General features: G+C 33.3%; 1 protein-coding gene across 8 annotated transcripts in view; it reads left to right on the plus strand.

Moving 5' to 3' along the window:
• The window catches only part of myo7aa (myosin VIIAa), a 60,434-nt gene that overhangs the window by 26,926 nt on the left and 19,715 nt on the right, over window positions 1-13,793 (plus strand). For all 8 annotated transcript variants that reach the window (XM_055174256.2, XM_073853835.1, XM_073853836.1 and 5 more), the window contains 11 exons: window positions 122-228; window positions 5,193-5,330; window positions 5,431-5,589; window positions 5,727-5,819; window positions 8,962-9,056; window positions 9,174-9,258; window positions 9,341-9,559; window positions 9,793-10,110; window positions 10,206-10,409; window positions 10,500-10,676; window positions 11,032-11,121. In XM_055174256.2, the coding sequence (XP_055030231.1) occupies window positions 122-228; window positions 5,193-5,330; window positions 5,431-5,589; window positions 5,727-5,819; window positions 8,962-9,056; window positions 9,174-9,258; window positions 9,341-9,559; window positions 9,793-10,110; window positions 10,206-10,409; window positions 10,500-10,676; window positions 11,032-11,121 (1,685 nt within the window). The remainder of the gene's footprint in view (window positions 1-121; window positions 229-5,192; window positions 5,331-5,430; window positions 5,590-5,726; window positions 5,820-8,961; window positions 9,057-9,173; window positions 9,259-9,340; window positions 9,560-9,792; window positions 10,111-10,205; window positions 10,410-10,499; window positions 10,677-11,031; window positions 11,122-13,793) is intronic.

Genomic DNA, 13,793 nt, shown 5'->3' on the forward strand with positions numbered 1-13,793 from the left:
AGAGTCTACTTTAAAACACTTCACAATGCTGGTTGATCTTTGTGACTTTGTGATATAATAAATTTGTTATGTTACGTTGACTATATTTATGAATGTCTTTGTGGTTATTGTGTCCGTGCAGGGTTTTTGGAGAAGAATCGAGATACTCTTCATGGTGACATCATTCAACTCGTACACTCATCCAAGAACAAATTCATCAAGCAGATCTTTCAGGCTGACGTGGCTATGGTAACATCTCCAACTCGTTTCATCTCTTTAAAATGAATTTAGTTTAAAGAAACATTGAATTTATTATTATTATTTTTTTTAAACATACATGGGTTGACAAGTCACTGTAAATATTTTTTCTTTTCTGTCTTTGAAATGTGGGGTCAGTTTTTATGTGGTTATGTGCCTGGTGCCAGTCTTGGCACAACAGGTTTACTGCATAAGGTAAAAAATAGATGCTCATACTGTCACATTCTGTATGTTTGTATACCACGTTCAGCTTCACATTGTGTTTATTAACAAATCACGAACACTAAAGAGCACCATGATGTTACTTATAGAAACTAAAAGTAGTTCATACTGCTAACAACTACTGTTCAGTAGATCTGAATGCTAACTTCGGTCTTAAAGGAGGTAAAAAGATTTTAACCACTAATACTTCACTACAGACGTTTGGTTAGTAATTGAGTTCTTACATTGCTCTAACATGGAGTGGTTTATGCCACTGCCTAGTTGAGTTTAACCCTTTCCATCTGTTTCCACTTTTTTTTTAAATATTCTCATTTTCCAGCTCCCCAGAGCACCCCTGATTTTTACCTTTTTGAAATCCATTCAGCTGATCTCTGGGTCTTGCAGTAGCACTTTTAGCATAGCTTAGCATAATACATTGAATCTGATTAGACCATTAGCATCGCGCTCAAAAATCTTTATTTGCAAAGACTTAAATCTTTGCATCTTTATGGATCTTCTATATGCGCAAACAGCTTTTAACACTCCAAAGATGAAGAAAACATGAAATTGCATCATATGACCCCTTTAAAATAAAGGTGCTTTTCAATGGCATTGAAAGAACCATTTTTTGCTAAAATTTCTATTTCAAAAAAGTGTCATGTGTAGGTGAAAAATGGTTTTTAGATTATAAAAGATAAGGAAGAAATGGTTCGGTAACACTTTACTTGAAGGGGTGTTCACAAGACCGACATGACACATTCACAAATCACGACATGACACGTGTCATGAACATGAAGGAGATTTTATACATGTTTATGACAACTGTCATTAAGTGTAATTATGTCAGTTTTAATGCAAATATGACATTGTTTGAGATATCTTTGTTATGACAACTTGGCATAAACCCATACATCATAACATTATCAAGACAACATAACTGACCACTTTTTACCAGTGATACAAATATAATTTGTCATTAAAATGTCATTAAGGGTTAATACTCTGTCAAATAATTTTATAACAGCGTCATTTATATTTTTCTTGACCTCAACTACAGTAATACAAATATAATTTGTCATTAAAATGTCATTAAGTGTTAATACTCTGTCAAATAATTTTATAACAGCGTCATGAGTAGTTTTCTTGACCTCAACTACAGAAGTACAAATATAATTTGTCATTAAAATGTTATTAAGTGTTCATACTCTGTCAAATAGTTTTATAATAGCACCATAAATATTTTTCTTGACCTCAACTACAGAAGTACAAATATAATTTGTCATTAAAATGTTATTAAGTGTTCATACTCTGTCAAATAGTTTTATAATAGCACCATAAATATTTTTCTTGACCTCAACTACAGTGATACAAATATAATTTGTCATTAAAATGTTATTAAGTGTTAATACTCTGTCAAATAGTTTTATAATAGCACCATAAATATTTTTCTTGACCTCAACTACAGTAGTACAAATATAATTTGTCATTAAAATGTCATTAAGTGTTAATACTCTGTCAAATAATTTTATAACAGCGTCATGAGTATTTTTCTTGACCTCAACTACAGTGGTACAAATATAATTTGTCATTAAAATGTCATTAAGTGTTAATACTCTGTCAAATAGTTTTAAAATAGCACCATAAATATTTTTCTTGACCTCAACTACAATAGTAAAAATATAATTTGTCATTAAAATGTCATTAAGTGTAAATACTCTGTCAAATAGTTTTATAACAGCGTCATGAGTATTTTTCTTGACCTCAACTACAGTAATACAAATTTAATTTGTCATTAAAATGTTATTAAGTGTTAATACTCTGTCAAATAGTTTTATAACAGCGTCATGAGTATTTTTCTTGACCTCAACTACAGTGATACAAATATAATTTGTCATTAAAATGTTAAGTGTTAATACTCTGTCAAATAGTTTTATAACAGCGTCATGAGTATTTTTCTTGACCTCAACTACAGTAATACAAATATAATTTGTCATTAAAATGTTATTAAGTGTTAATACTCTGTCAAATAGTTTTAAAATAGCACCATAAATATTTTTCTTGACCTCAACTACAATAGTAAAAATATAATTTGTCATTAAAATGTCATTAAGTGTAAACACTCTGTCAAATAGTTTTATAACAGCGTCATGAGTATTTTTCTTGACCTCAACTTCAGTAATACAAATTTAATTTGTCATTAAAATGTTATTAAGTGTTAATACTCTGTCAAATAGTTTTATAACAGCGTCATGAGTATTTTTCTTGACCTCAACTACAGTGATACAAATATAATTTGCCATTAAAATGTCAATAAGTGTTAATATTCTGTGAAATAGTTTTATAATAAAATCGTGAATATTTTTCTTGACCTCAACTACAGTAATACAAATATAATTTGCCATTAAAATGTAATTAAGTGTTAATACTCTGTCAAATAGTTTTATAACAGCGTCATGAATATTTTTCTTCTTGACCTCAACTACAGTGGTACAAATATAATTTGCTATTAAAATGTCAATAAGTGTTAATACTCTGTCAAATAGTTTTAAAATAGCACCATAAATATTTTTCTTGACCTCAACTACAATAGTAAAAATATAATTTGTCATTAAAATGTCATTAAGTGTAAATACTCTGTCAAATAGTTTTATAACAGCGTCATGAGTATTTTTCTTGACCTCAACTTCAGTAATACAAATTTAATTTGTCATTAAAATGTTATTAAGTGTTAATACTCTGTCAAATAGTTTTATAACAGCGTCATGAGTATTTTTCTTGACCTCAACTACAGTGATACAAATATAATTTGTCATTAAAATGTTAAGTGTTAATACTCTGTCAAATAGTTTTATAACAACATCATGAATATTTTTCTTGACCTCAACTACAGTAATACAAATATAATTTGTCATTAAAATGTCATTAAGTGTAAATACTCTGTCAAATAGTTTTATAACAGCGTCATGAGTATTTTTCTTGACCTCAACTACAGTAATACAAATTTAATTTGTCATTAAAATGTTATTAAGTGTTAATACTCTGTCAAATAGTTTTATAACAGCGTCATGAGTATTTTTCTTGACCTCAACTACAGTGATACAAATATAATTTGTCATTAAAATGTTAAGTGTTAATACTCTGTCAAATAGTTTTATAACAACATCATGAATATTTTTCTTGACCTCAACTACAGTAATACAAATGTAATTTGTCATTAAAATGTCATTAAGTGTAAATTCTCTGTCAAATAGTTTTATAACAGTGTCATGAGTATTTTTCTTGACCTCAACTACAGTAATACAAATTTAATTTGTCATTAAAATGTTATTAAGTGTTAATACTCTGTCAAATAGTTTTATAACAGCGTCATGAGTATTTTTCTTGACCTCAACTACAGTGATACAAATATAATTTGTCATTAAAATGTTAAGTGTTAATACTCTGTCAAATAGTTTTATAACAACATCATGAATATTTTTCTTGACTTCAACTACAGTAATACAAATATAATTTGTCATTAAAATGTCATTAAGTGTAAATACTCTGTCAAATAGTTTTATAACAGCGTCATGAGTATTTTTCTTGACCTCAACTACAGTAATACAAATATAATTTGTCATTAAAATGTTAAGTGTTAATACTCTGTCAAATAGTTTTATAATAGCACCATAAATATTTTTCTTGACATCAACTACAGTAATACAAATATAATTTGTCATTAAAATGTCATTAAGTGTTAATACTCAAATAGTGTTAATACTGTCAAATAGTTTTATAACAGCGTTATGAATATTCTTCAATTCATAATGTTTCCTCCAGGTGTTAGAAAAAATAAAATTAATCATCCAATAATAATAATAATAATAATAATAATAATAATAATAATAATTAAAATTGATAGAATTCATCAGATGCATCTAAAATAAAATGAAAACAGTACAATAACAGGTTAAGCTATGCAGTGTTGGGTCCATATTGCTGGAAAACAGTTAATTAAATTAATTAAATATTTTGTTCATTTTTTCTTCTATGTCAGAAAATTTCTAAACTTTCTTTGTGAAAAAGAACATGTTCTGTTAGTTGGCAGTGTTCTATGTATTGTGCACATACATAAAGTTAAGAATAATCTTTTGACGTGGCTGTTGCATTTTGTTAAGGTATTTTAAATTAATTAAGAGTATTAACACTTAATGACATTTTAATGACAAGTTCAATTTGTACCAATGTAGTTGAGGTCAAGAAAAATATTCATGATGCTGCTATAAAACAATTTGACAGGGTATTAACACTTAATGACATTTTAATGACAGTTTATTGTAACATTAACCCATAAAGCTAGGTAGTTACTTAAGTTTGATAATTATTCTGCTATGTCATGTCTATGACAGATTTATGACAAGTTATGAGGTATCGGTGTCGATAATTGAACAAATGAAACTTAATGACAGTTCTCATAAACATGCATGAAATCTCATGATCATGTCATGATTATGAAGGTGCCATGTCGGTCTTATGCACAATGGTTCTTCTAAGAACCTTTGACTGAATGGTTCCAAAAATGGTTCTTCTATGGCATCGCTTTAAAGGAACCTTTTAAGCACCATAATTTTTCAGTAATTAAACAGAGGATATGAATGAGGAAATGGAAAACTGTAAAAGAGACATTTAAAACAATCATCTTGACCTCTGCTCACCACTGTTCCTGATAGTCTTTTTAAAGTGCATGTGTCCTCTGTGTGTTTCCTGATGGACAGGGGGCGGAGACCAGAAAACGTTCACCGACACTGAGCAGTCAGTTCAAGCGATCTCTCGAGCTGTTGATGCGCACATTGAGCGTCTGTCAGCCATTTTTCGTCCGCTGCATCAAACCCAACGAGTTCAAGAAGCCCATGGTGAGTTAAACCAGTTTGAGATAACTCATCAACTGTCCATTTTTTTTTTGGGCTGCAAGTTTGACAGTTTTTATCTGAGCATACCTTAATCTTTCTCCAGCTGTTTGATCGAGAGCTGTGTGTGAGGCAGCTCCGGTATTCTGGAATGATGGAGACCATCCGGATCCGCCGGGCCGGATATCCCATTCGTTACACTTTCGTTGAGTTTGTGGACAGATATCGTGTTTTGATGCCTGGAGTGAAACCTGCATACAAACAGGTAAAGAAGATTTTAACATTTTTGAAGTATTTAAATATGATGTTATTTTAGATTACTTTTGTCATTTCATTAGTTTGTACTAAAAGTGTACTGTATGGTACTTTCAGATGATCATGTTTACTATATTTGTCTCTTAGGAGGACCTGAGAGGAACCTGCCAGCGGATCGCTGAAGCTGTTTTGGGTCGAGATGATGACTGGCAGATGGGAAAGACCAAGATATTCCTGAAGGTATTTTACTTCTGGGTTTTCATTTATACATTAAAGAAATAAAACTGGGATGTAAGACAAGAGACCACTTGTGACACATCATCAGTACAAGAACACAAAGATGCATTTATAAATGTATGCATTTCTGTGGTTTCTTTGCGATTCATGCATCATCGTAAAAAAGCGCTCTATAAATATATATGATATTTTGACTTTGCATAACTCATGGAAACATTAGGTCATCGTTGTTAAGCTGTGTTTGAGTTTTTGCAGTCTTGTGTCAAACTCAAAACAATATTGGCCGCCATATTTTGCTTTGTTTTTCTGGGGCCGGAAACACCGTCCTCTGTCAGAGGTCAAAGATCAGGAACTAGCTTGTCCATTCCTAAATTGCCAGCGTGAGTTTTCCCGTCAGTTAGTCTTTATCATGGTGTCCAGTTCTCCTAAACAGGAAAACTCACTCAGCAGGAAGGAAGAGAGAAAGCTGTCAGTACTTACTGACCGGAAGCAGAGACACCAAAGTATTATGAGAGATGCAAATCAATATGAGGCTTGTTAATAACCTGCTGTAATGTTCAGATGACTGACATGTCTGTATCATATTGTCCAGCACAATTCAGTCTGAGACAGTTCAAAATATTCCTGTAGCTCAGAGAATTGCATCAGACGGGCAAAGTTTGTGGGTTCGATCTCAAAAAGCACACATGCTGATGAAATGTGTAGATTGAATGCACTGTAGTCACTTTGGATAAAAGCATCTATTAATTAAATGCATCAATGTAAATAATTTATTTACAGAAACGCATGTTTTCAACCTACTGTATATTGTACAAACATTAAAGCCAAATATATGTGAGCCTTGACCACAAAATCAGTCATAAGTGGCATGAGTATGGGTCAATATAGACATTACAGTAAATTACCGTAAACAAAATATTGTAAAAATAAAGTAAAGTACTGCTTTGTAACTATACAGTACTAGTGTGTACTGTAAAACTGTATTACAGTACAGTACTGTAAAACCAAAATACAGTAACTTACTGGCAACCGTGCTGCCAGTACCGTACTGTAAAAATACAGGGAAATCGTTAATAGTGTATATTTGCAGCAATAGCCAACAATTCGTTGTATGAATGCTGTATTATCAATTTTTTTATGCTAAAAATAGTAAAGATCACGTTCCATGAAGATATTTTATACATTTCCTACTTTAAATATATAAAAATTATTTATCATTAGTAATATGTGTTGCAAAGGACTTCATTTGGACAACTTTAAGGGCAATTTTCTCAATATAGTTAGATTTTTTGCATCCAGATTTTCACATTGTTGTATCTCAGACAAATATTGTCCTAACCAGTGTTGGGGGTAATGCATTACAAGTAACATGCATTACATAATAATATTACTTTTCTGAAGTAACGAGTAAAGTAACGCTTTACTTTATAAATGTACACATTAATATTTGAGTTACTTTTTAAAATAAGTAATGCATGTTACTTTTCAGTTTAATTAATTTTATAAAAAAAACATAATGTACTGAATTAAACTGAACGAGTCACGTAAAATTACACACTGTATGCGTGGGTGCGTGAGCAGGAATAGTTTAAGTTAGAAACGGACATGACAGGCCAGAACTTGACATTTTTGCAATGAAAATATGCAATTTTTGAACACAGAACCTGCAAGGCCTGAACGAGATCAAGCCTCATCCAAGTAAGAAAATATAACGTAAAAGTAACTTAAGTATTACTCTCCATGAAAAGTAATTAGTTACTTTTTTGGGAAGTAACTAATGCATTACTTTTAAAAGTAACTTTCCATAACACTGGTCCTGACAATTAAGCTTATTATTTAATAGAAAGCTTATCTGAAATTATACATCTCAATTGAAAATTAGCCTTATGACTGGTTTTGTGGCCCAGGCCAGGGTCACAAATGAACTAAATGACAGTGACAATTATGTGAAATTTTTCTTACAGTATACAACCGCAAAAAAAATTAAGAGACCACTTTAAGATTATTTTTTACGTATTCTTAATTGACTATTTATGCATGTGACAGTAAAATTATAATTTTTTGTTTCATTCTGTCAACTACCGACAACATTTCTGGCAAATTCCTAATAAAAATAATGTTTTCATTGCATTTACTTGCAAAAAACTAAACAAACAAAAAAAACAAAAGACAAAAAGATGCAATGTTTTCAGATCTTGAATACTGCATAGAAAACAAGTTTATATTCATTTTTAAACAACACAATGCTAATCTTTACATGTATTTTTGGACAATCCAAAAATGAGTAACCCTGAATTTTAAGAAGGGAAAAATATATATATAAATATTTTAATTTAATTTTGTATGCGCATTTATGAGGAAGAAACAACATTACGGACGTGACAATTTTTAAATTTTCACTTACTTAACTATGAAAAATAATTAGAGCTGGGCAAAGATTAATCTAGATTAATCGCATACAAAATAAAATTTATTTTTTGCGTAGTATATGTGTGTGTGTGTGTGTGTGTGTGTGTGTTGTGTGTAATTATTATGTATATTTCTAAACACACACATACATATAAACAATCCAATTTTTTATTTATAAATTTTTTTTTATTAATGTGTGTATGTGTATATACAAATAAATATATTTACGCATGTAAATGTTTCCTAAATAAATACATGAATGTGTGTGTATTTATATATACATAATAATTACGCACAGCACACACTTGTATATTATGCAAAAAAATTACTTTTATTTTGTATGCGATTAATCTAGATAAATCTTTTCACAGCACTAAAAATAATAAAAAGTTTTCTAAAAAAACTTAAACCGAGACTTTGCATGAGTGTTTAAACAACCAAATATTGAAATCTGAGATGTTTAAAAACTTTACTTTTCGTGATAAGCCCTTTTACATTGCTGTTGGATGACTTTGTCACTCCTGAGGTTTGCTTTTGTTGAAATTTAACAGATGCTGGACTGAAATGGCCACAATAGATGTAGAAATTATAATTAAAAGCAAAACTGGAGTGGTCTCTTCATTTTTTTGTGGCTATATAATAATTGAGACTGTGTTGTATTTACGGATGTGTCACCGTGTCTTCTTATACCCTGTTATTTAAATAGGATGTTTGAATATCTCTCTACCTTTTGCAGGATCATCATGATATGCTTTTGGAAATTGAACGAGATAAAGCCATAACCGACAAGGTCATTCTCATTCAGAAAGTGGTGCGAGGTTTTAAAGACAGGTGAGATTTACTGATGTTTACTACTGATGTTCTGTGATGCAATAATAACATTTCACATAATGTTTTACAAACATTATGCATGTTTTTACGAACATATACGTTATTTTCTTTCCCCAGATCCAATTTCCTGAAAATGAAGAAGTCAGCCATGTTGATCCAGAAGAGATGGAGAGGTTATTACTGCCGGAAGAATTACGGAGCGGTCGGTCCTGTTTTTTTACAGACAAAAAATAAATCGACCATCTAGAGTCAAGCTTATAAAGCTTTTCTCTTCTGTCCCACAGATGCGAGCTGGATTCTCACGTCTGCAGGCCTTGTATCGATCTCGTAAACTCTACCACACATATCACGTTGCACGACAAAGGATTACGTTGTTTCAGGGGCGCTGTCGAGGTTGTCTGGTTCGACGGGCGTTCAGACATCGACTCTGGGCCGTCATCACCATCCAGGCCTACACGAGGGGCATGATCGCCCGAAGACTTTATAAGAGACTTAAAGGAGAGGTGAGGAGATTGCTTAACCATTACCATAATAGTCAAACTCCTTCAGATTGCTTTGATCTGTCATGTTTACACTGCTGTCTTTATGAATAGCATTGACAGATATCTGATATTTGGATCAAATATTCCTGTTCAGACCACAAAACAAAAATGCATTTGTGTTACCAAGAACAAAACATCTTATTCTGCTTATGTGATAAATCTCAGACCTCTCACCGTTCCTCTTTGTTCCTCAGTACCGCCGACGTTTAGAAGCAGAAAAGATGCGTCTGGCCGATGAGCAGAAGCTCAAGAACAAGATGAGCGCCAGGAAGGCCAAAGAGGAGGCTGAGAGGAAACACCAGGAGCGTTTGGCTCAGCTGGCACGGGAGGATGCCGAACGAGAGAAGAAGGAGCGAGAGGAGGCCAGGAGAAAGAAAGAAATGTTGGATCAGATGGAGAGAGCTCGACACGAGCCGGTCAATGACTCTGATATGGTAGACAAGATGTTTGGATTTCTGGGTACCACAAACTCTTTTCCTGGTCAGGAGGGCCAAGCACCAGCTGGATTTGAGGTAAGGGTTTAGTGGCTTCATTTTTACTTTTATTTAATGTCACTTCTTAAGATAACAATTTATGATTTTTTCTTTTGATGATGCATCTTCTTCAGGATCTGGAGAGAACACACCGGGAACTCCAGGAAGACGACCTGGACGAAGCTCTTCCTCTACCGGAAGAAGATGAGGAAGACCTGTCCGAGTACAAATTTGCCAAGTTCTCCGCCACGTATTTTCAGGGAACGACCACGTGCACTTACGTACGACGGCCGCTCAAACAACCCTTGCTGTTTCATGAAGATGAAGGAGACCAGTTGGTATGTGACCTTCAACCTTTGATCTATTAAGGCTTCGTATGTGTGTTCCCGATGAGAGATTTTAACAGTGAGGTTTATCTCGTCCTCCAGGCTGCCCTGGCCGTGTGGATCACGATACTGAGGTTTATGGGCGACCTACCAGAACCTAAATATCACACGGCCATCAGTGACGGCAGCGAGAAGATTCCCGTCATGACCAAAATTTACGAGACGCTTGGCAAGAAAACATACAAGAGAGAGCTGCAGGCTTTGCAGGGAGAGGGAGAGGTGAGAGAGTAAAAATGAAGAGTTTACGACAAATATTGTGTGTTATACCACAGGGCTGTTTAATGCTTTATACTGATTGGTTAAGAAATGTTCCATGGGTATGCATTATTTTTCGATAAACGGACACCTGACCTGTCAGATGTCTAAAATAACCACCAGAGCAATGTCTGTGGTAAGCATGGTATAAGCGAAATAATAATAGACTCCGATCATTTGAATTATATGAAAATAATGCTCTACCTTGGGTGTGAATTATTATCTAATAATTTAACGGTCTGTCATCAATTATTCCTCACTTAGTTAATGCCATATAGTCAGATTGATATGGTTTCTTTAATGTGTCCTCGTCTTCCAGAACTCTCACACAGACAGTCATAAGAAAAGCAGTGTACGACACAAACTTGTGTCACTCACCCTAAAGAAGAAATCAAAGATTACAGAAGAGGTAAGAGATGCTGTTACCATGGTGATGGTATCAATGCGTGCTTCCATGCTGCCGTATTTCCAAAAGCTTAGAGAAGCTTTAGATCCAATAAAAACACAAACAGATATGAGTCACTCTCAGTGTTTCTGAGCAAAACATTCCTGCAAATTTCATTTTCAGAAGTAGAGAGAACTTTTTCATTTCAAAATCATTGGATCTTTTACTGAAAGGTTTGAAGGTAATGACGTCTATTTTTCAAAAACATGTAAAATTAAAAACAATCAATTAAATTTTACATTAAATGTATCTTTTCATCAAGATCGTCAAGATTTTGGGCTTTATTACCACAGTGTTTCATGAGATGTATGTAAGTGTTTAGTGAAAGCTTTGGTTAAGGGTTTAAAGGTGCAGTGTGTAAATTTTAGTGGCATCTAGTGGTGAGGTTGCGAATTGCAACCAACGTGTTAGTCCACTGCTCACCCCTCGCTTTTGAAACACATAGAGAAGCTATGGTAGCCACCACCGGACAAACATGTCATCGTCGGAGACAACTTAGTAAAAAAAATTGTCCGTTAAGGGCTTCTGTAGAAAAATGGCGACTTCCATGTAAGGGGACCCTCTGTGTATTTAGATAAAAAGATCTCGTTCTTGGGTAATAAACACATAACGGTTCATTATGAAAGGTCCTTATACACCCCTGATAATATAGTTTTGTATATTATTTTGCATTTCTGTCAAGAGATCCTTCTAAAAATTACACACTGCACCTTTAAATGGTAGTGTTGTAGTTCTCGAGACTGGTCTCAAGACCACTTTTTAAAGGTCTTGGTCTCGTCTTGGAATCGACAAAGAGGACTCTGAATTTTATTTCAAGACCGGTCAAGACCACAACTGATGGCACATCACGAATTTATTTTTTATCATTAATTTTATGCAGTTTATTCAGGTTTGGCATATGATGTTGCCATTTTTTTTAAGGATTGTTTAAGTTTCTTCCAATGACAATTTTTGTAATTTTATTACAAAAAACACCTGCATTGTGTTAAGTGGATGGCAAGCCATGGAAAGACCGTTCAGAATAAATGGTTAAGTTGATTTAAGCTCTTTAGTGTTTGTTCACTTTTATTTGCGTATAGACAAAGATAAATTCCCACATATCTGCAATGCCTTTGATTATTTTATCAACTTCTCTGATGGCATACACTCACAAACACGCACGCACACACAGATAAGAAGTGCCTAATAATATGCATATTCCACATTTTATCATAAGTGTTTATGACTTGCAATGATCTTGGTCTTGACTTGGTCTCGACCCTTTAAAGTCTTGGTCTTGTCTCGGTCTCGGCCTGTCTTGGTCTTGGTCATGACTTGGTCTCGGATTAGGTGGTCTTGACTACAACACTAGATACAGCGGGGAAAATAAGTATTTGACACACCAGCATTTTTACCAGTAAGAGGATTTCTAAGTGGGTTATTGACACAAAATTTCCACCAGATGTAGCCATCAAGCCAAATATTGAATTCAAGCTTTTCTATAAATTATTAAAAGGAATATTCCATTTTCTTAAAAGAAAAATCCAGATAATTTACTCACCACCATGTCATCCAAAATGTTGATGTCTTTCTTTGTTCAGTCGAGAAGAAATTATGTTTTTTGAGGAAAACATTCCAGGATTTTTCTCATTTTAATGGACTTTAATAGACACCAACAATTAATACTTAACTCAACACTTCACAGTTTTTTTCAACGGAGTTTCAAAGGACTATAAACGATCCCAAACGAGGCATAAGGGTCTTATCTAGCAAAACGATTGTCATCTTTGACAATAAAAATAACAAATATACACTTTTAAAGCACAACTTCTCGTCTAGATCCGGTCCAGCGTGACTTAACGTAAATGCGTAGTGACGTAGGGAGGTCACGTGTTACATATATAAAACGCACATTTGCGGACCATTGTAAACAATAAACTGACACAAAGACATTAATTAATATCATTCGACAACCAACAACGTCAAAACGATCCTCTTTCTCAACACTTGTAAACACTGGGGCGGAGTTTCGCGTTCGTCCTCTGTGACCTCTTGACGTCATGATGTATTGCGTGGGGTCACGCTATAGCATCACGACCGGTTTCAGACGAGAAGTTGTGGTTTAAAAGTGGATATTTTTTATTTTTCTTGTCAAAAATGACAATCGTTTCACTAGATAAGACCCTTATGTCTCGTTTGGGATCGTTTATAGTGCTTTGAAACTCTGTTAAAAAAGCTGTTAAGTGTTGAGTTAAGTATTAAATGTTGGGCTCTATTAAAGTACATTAAAATGAAAAAAATCCTGCAATGTTTTCCTCAAAAAACATAATTTCTTCTCGACTGAACAAAGAAAGACATCAACATTTTGGATGACATGGTGGTGAGTAAATTATCTGGATTTTTCTTTTAAGAAAATGGACTATTCCTTTAAATAAAGTGTGTTCAATACTTATTCCTTGTGTCATTTCACTTTATTATGACTCAACTTAAATGTTCCGATTTCTTTGTATGAATTCAATATTTGGCTTGATGGCTACATCTGGTCTAAATTTGTGTCAATAGCCCACTTAGAAATCCCCTTACTAATAAAAATGCTGATGTGTCAAATACTTATTTTCCCCGCTGTATTATGCAAAATGCAAAGTTTGGACATAAAT

This window comes from Misgurnus anguillicaudatus, chromosome 15 (assembly GCF_027580225.2).
Source record: "Misgurnus anguillicaudatus chromosome 15, ASM2758022v2, whole genome shotgun sequence".
Classification (NCBI taxonomy): Eukaryota; Metazoa; Chordata; class Actinopteri; order Cypriniformes; family Cobitidae; genus Misgurnus; species Misgurnus anguillicaudatus.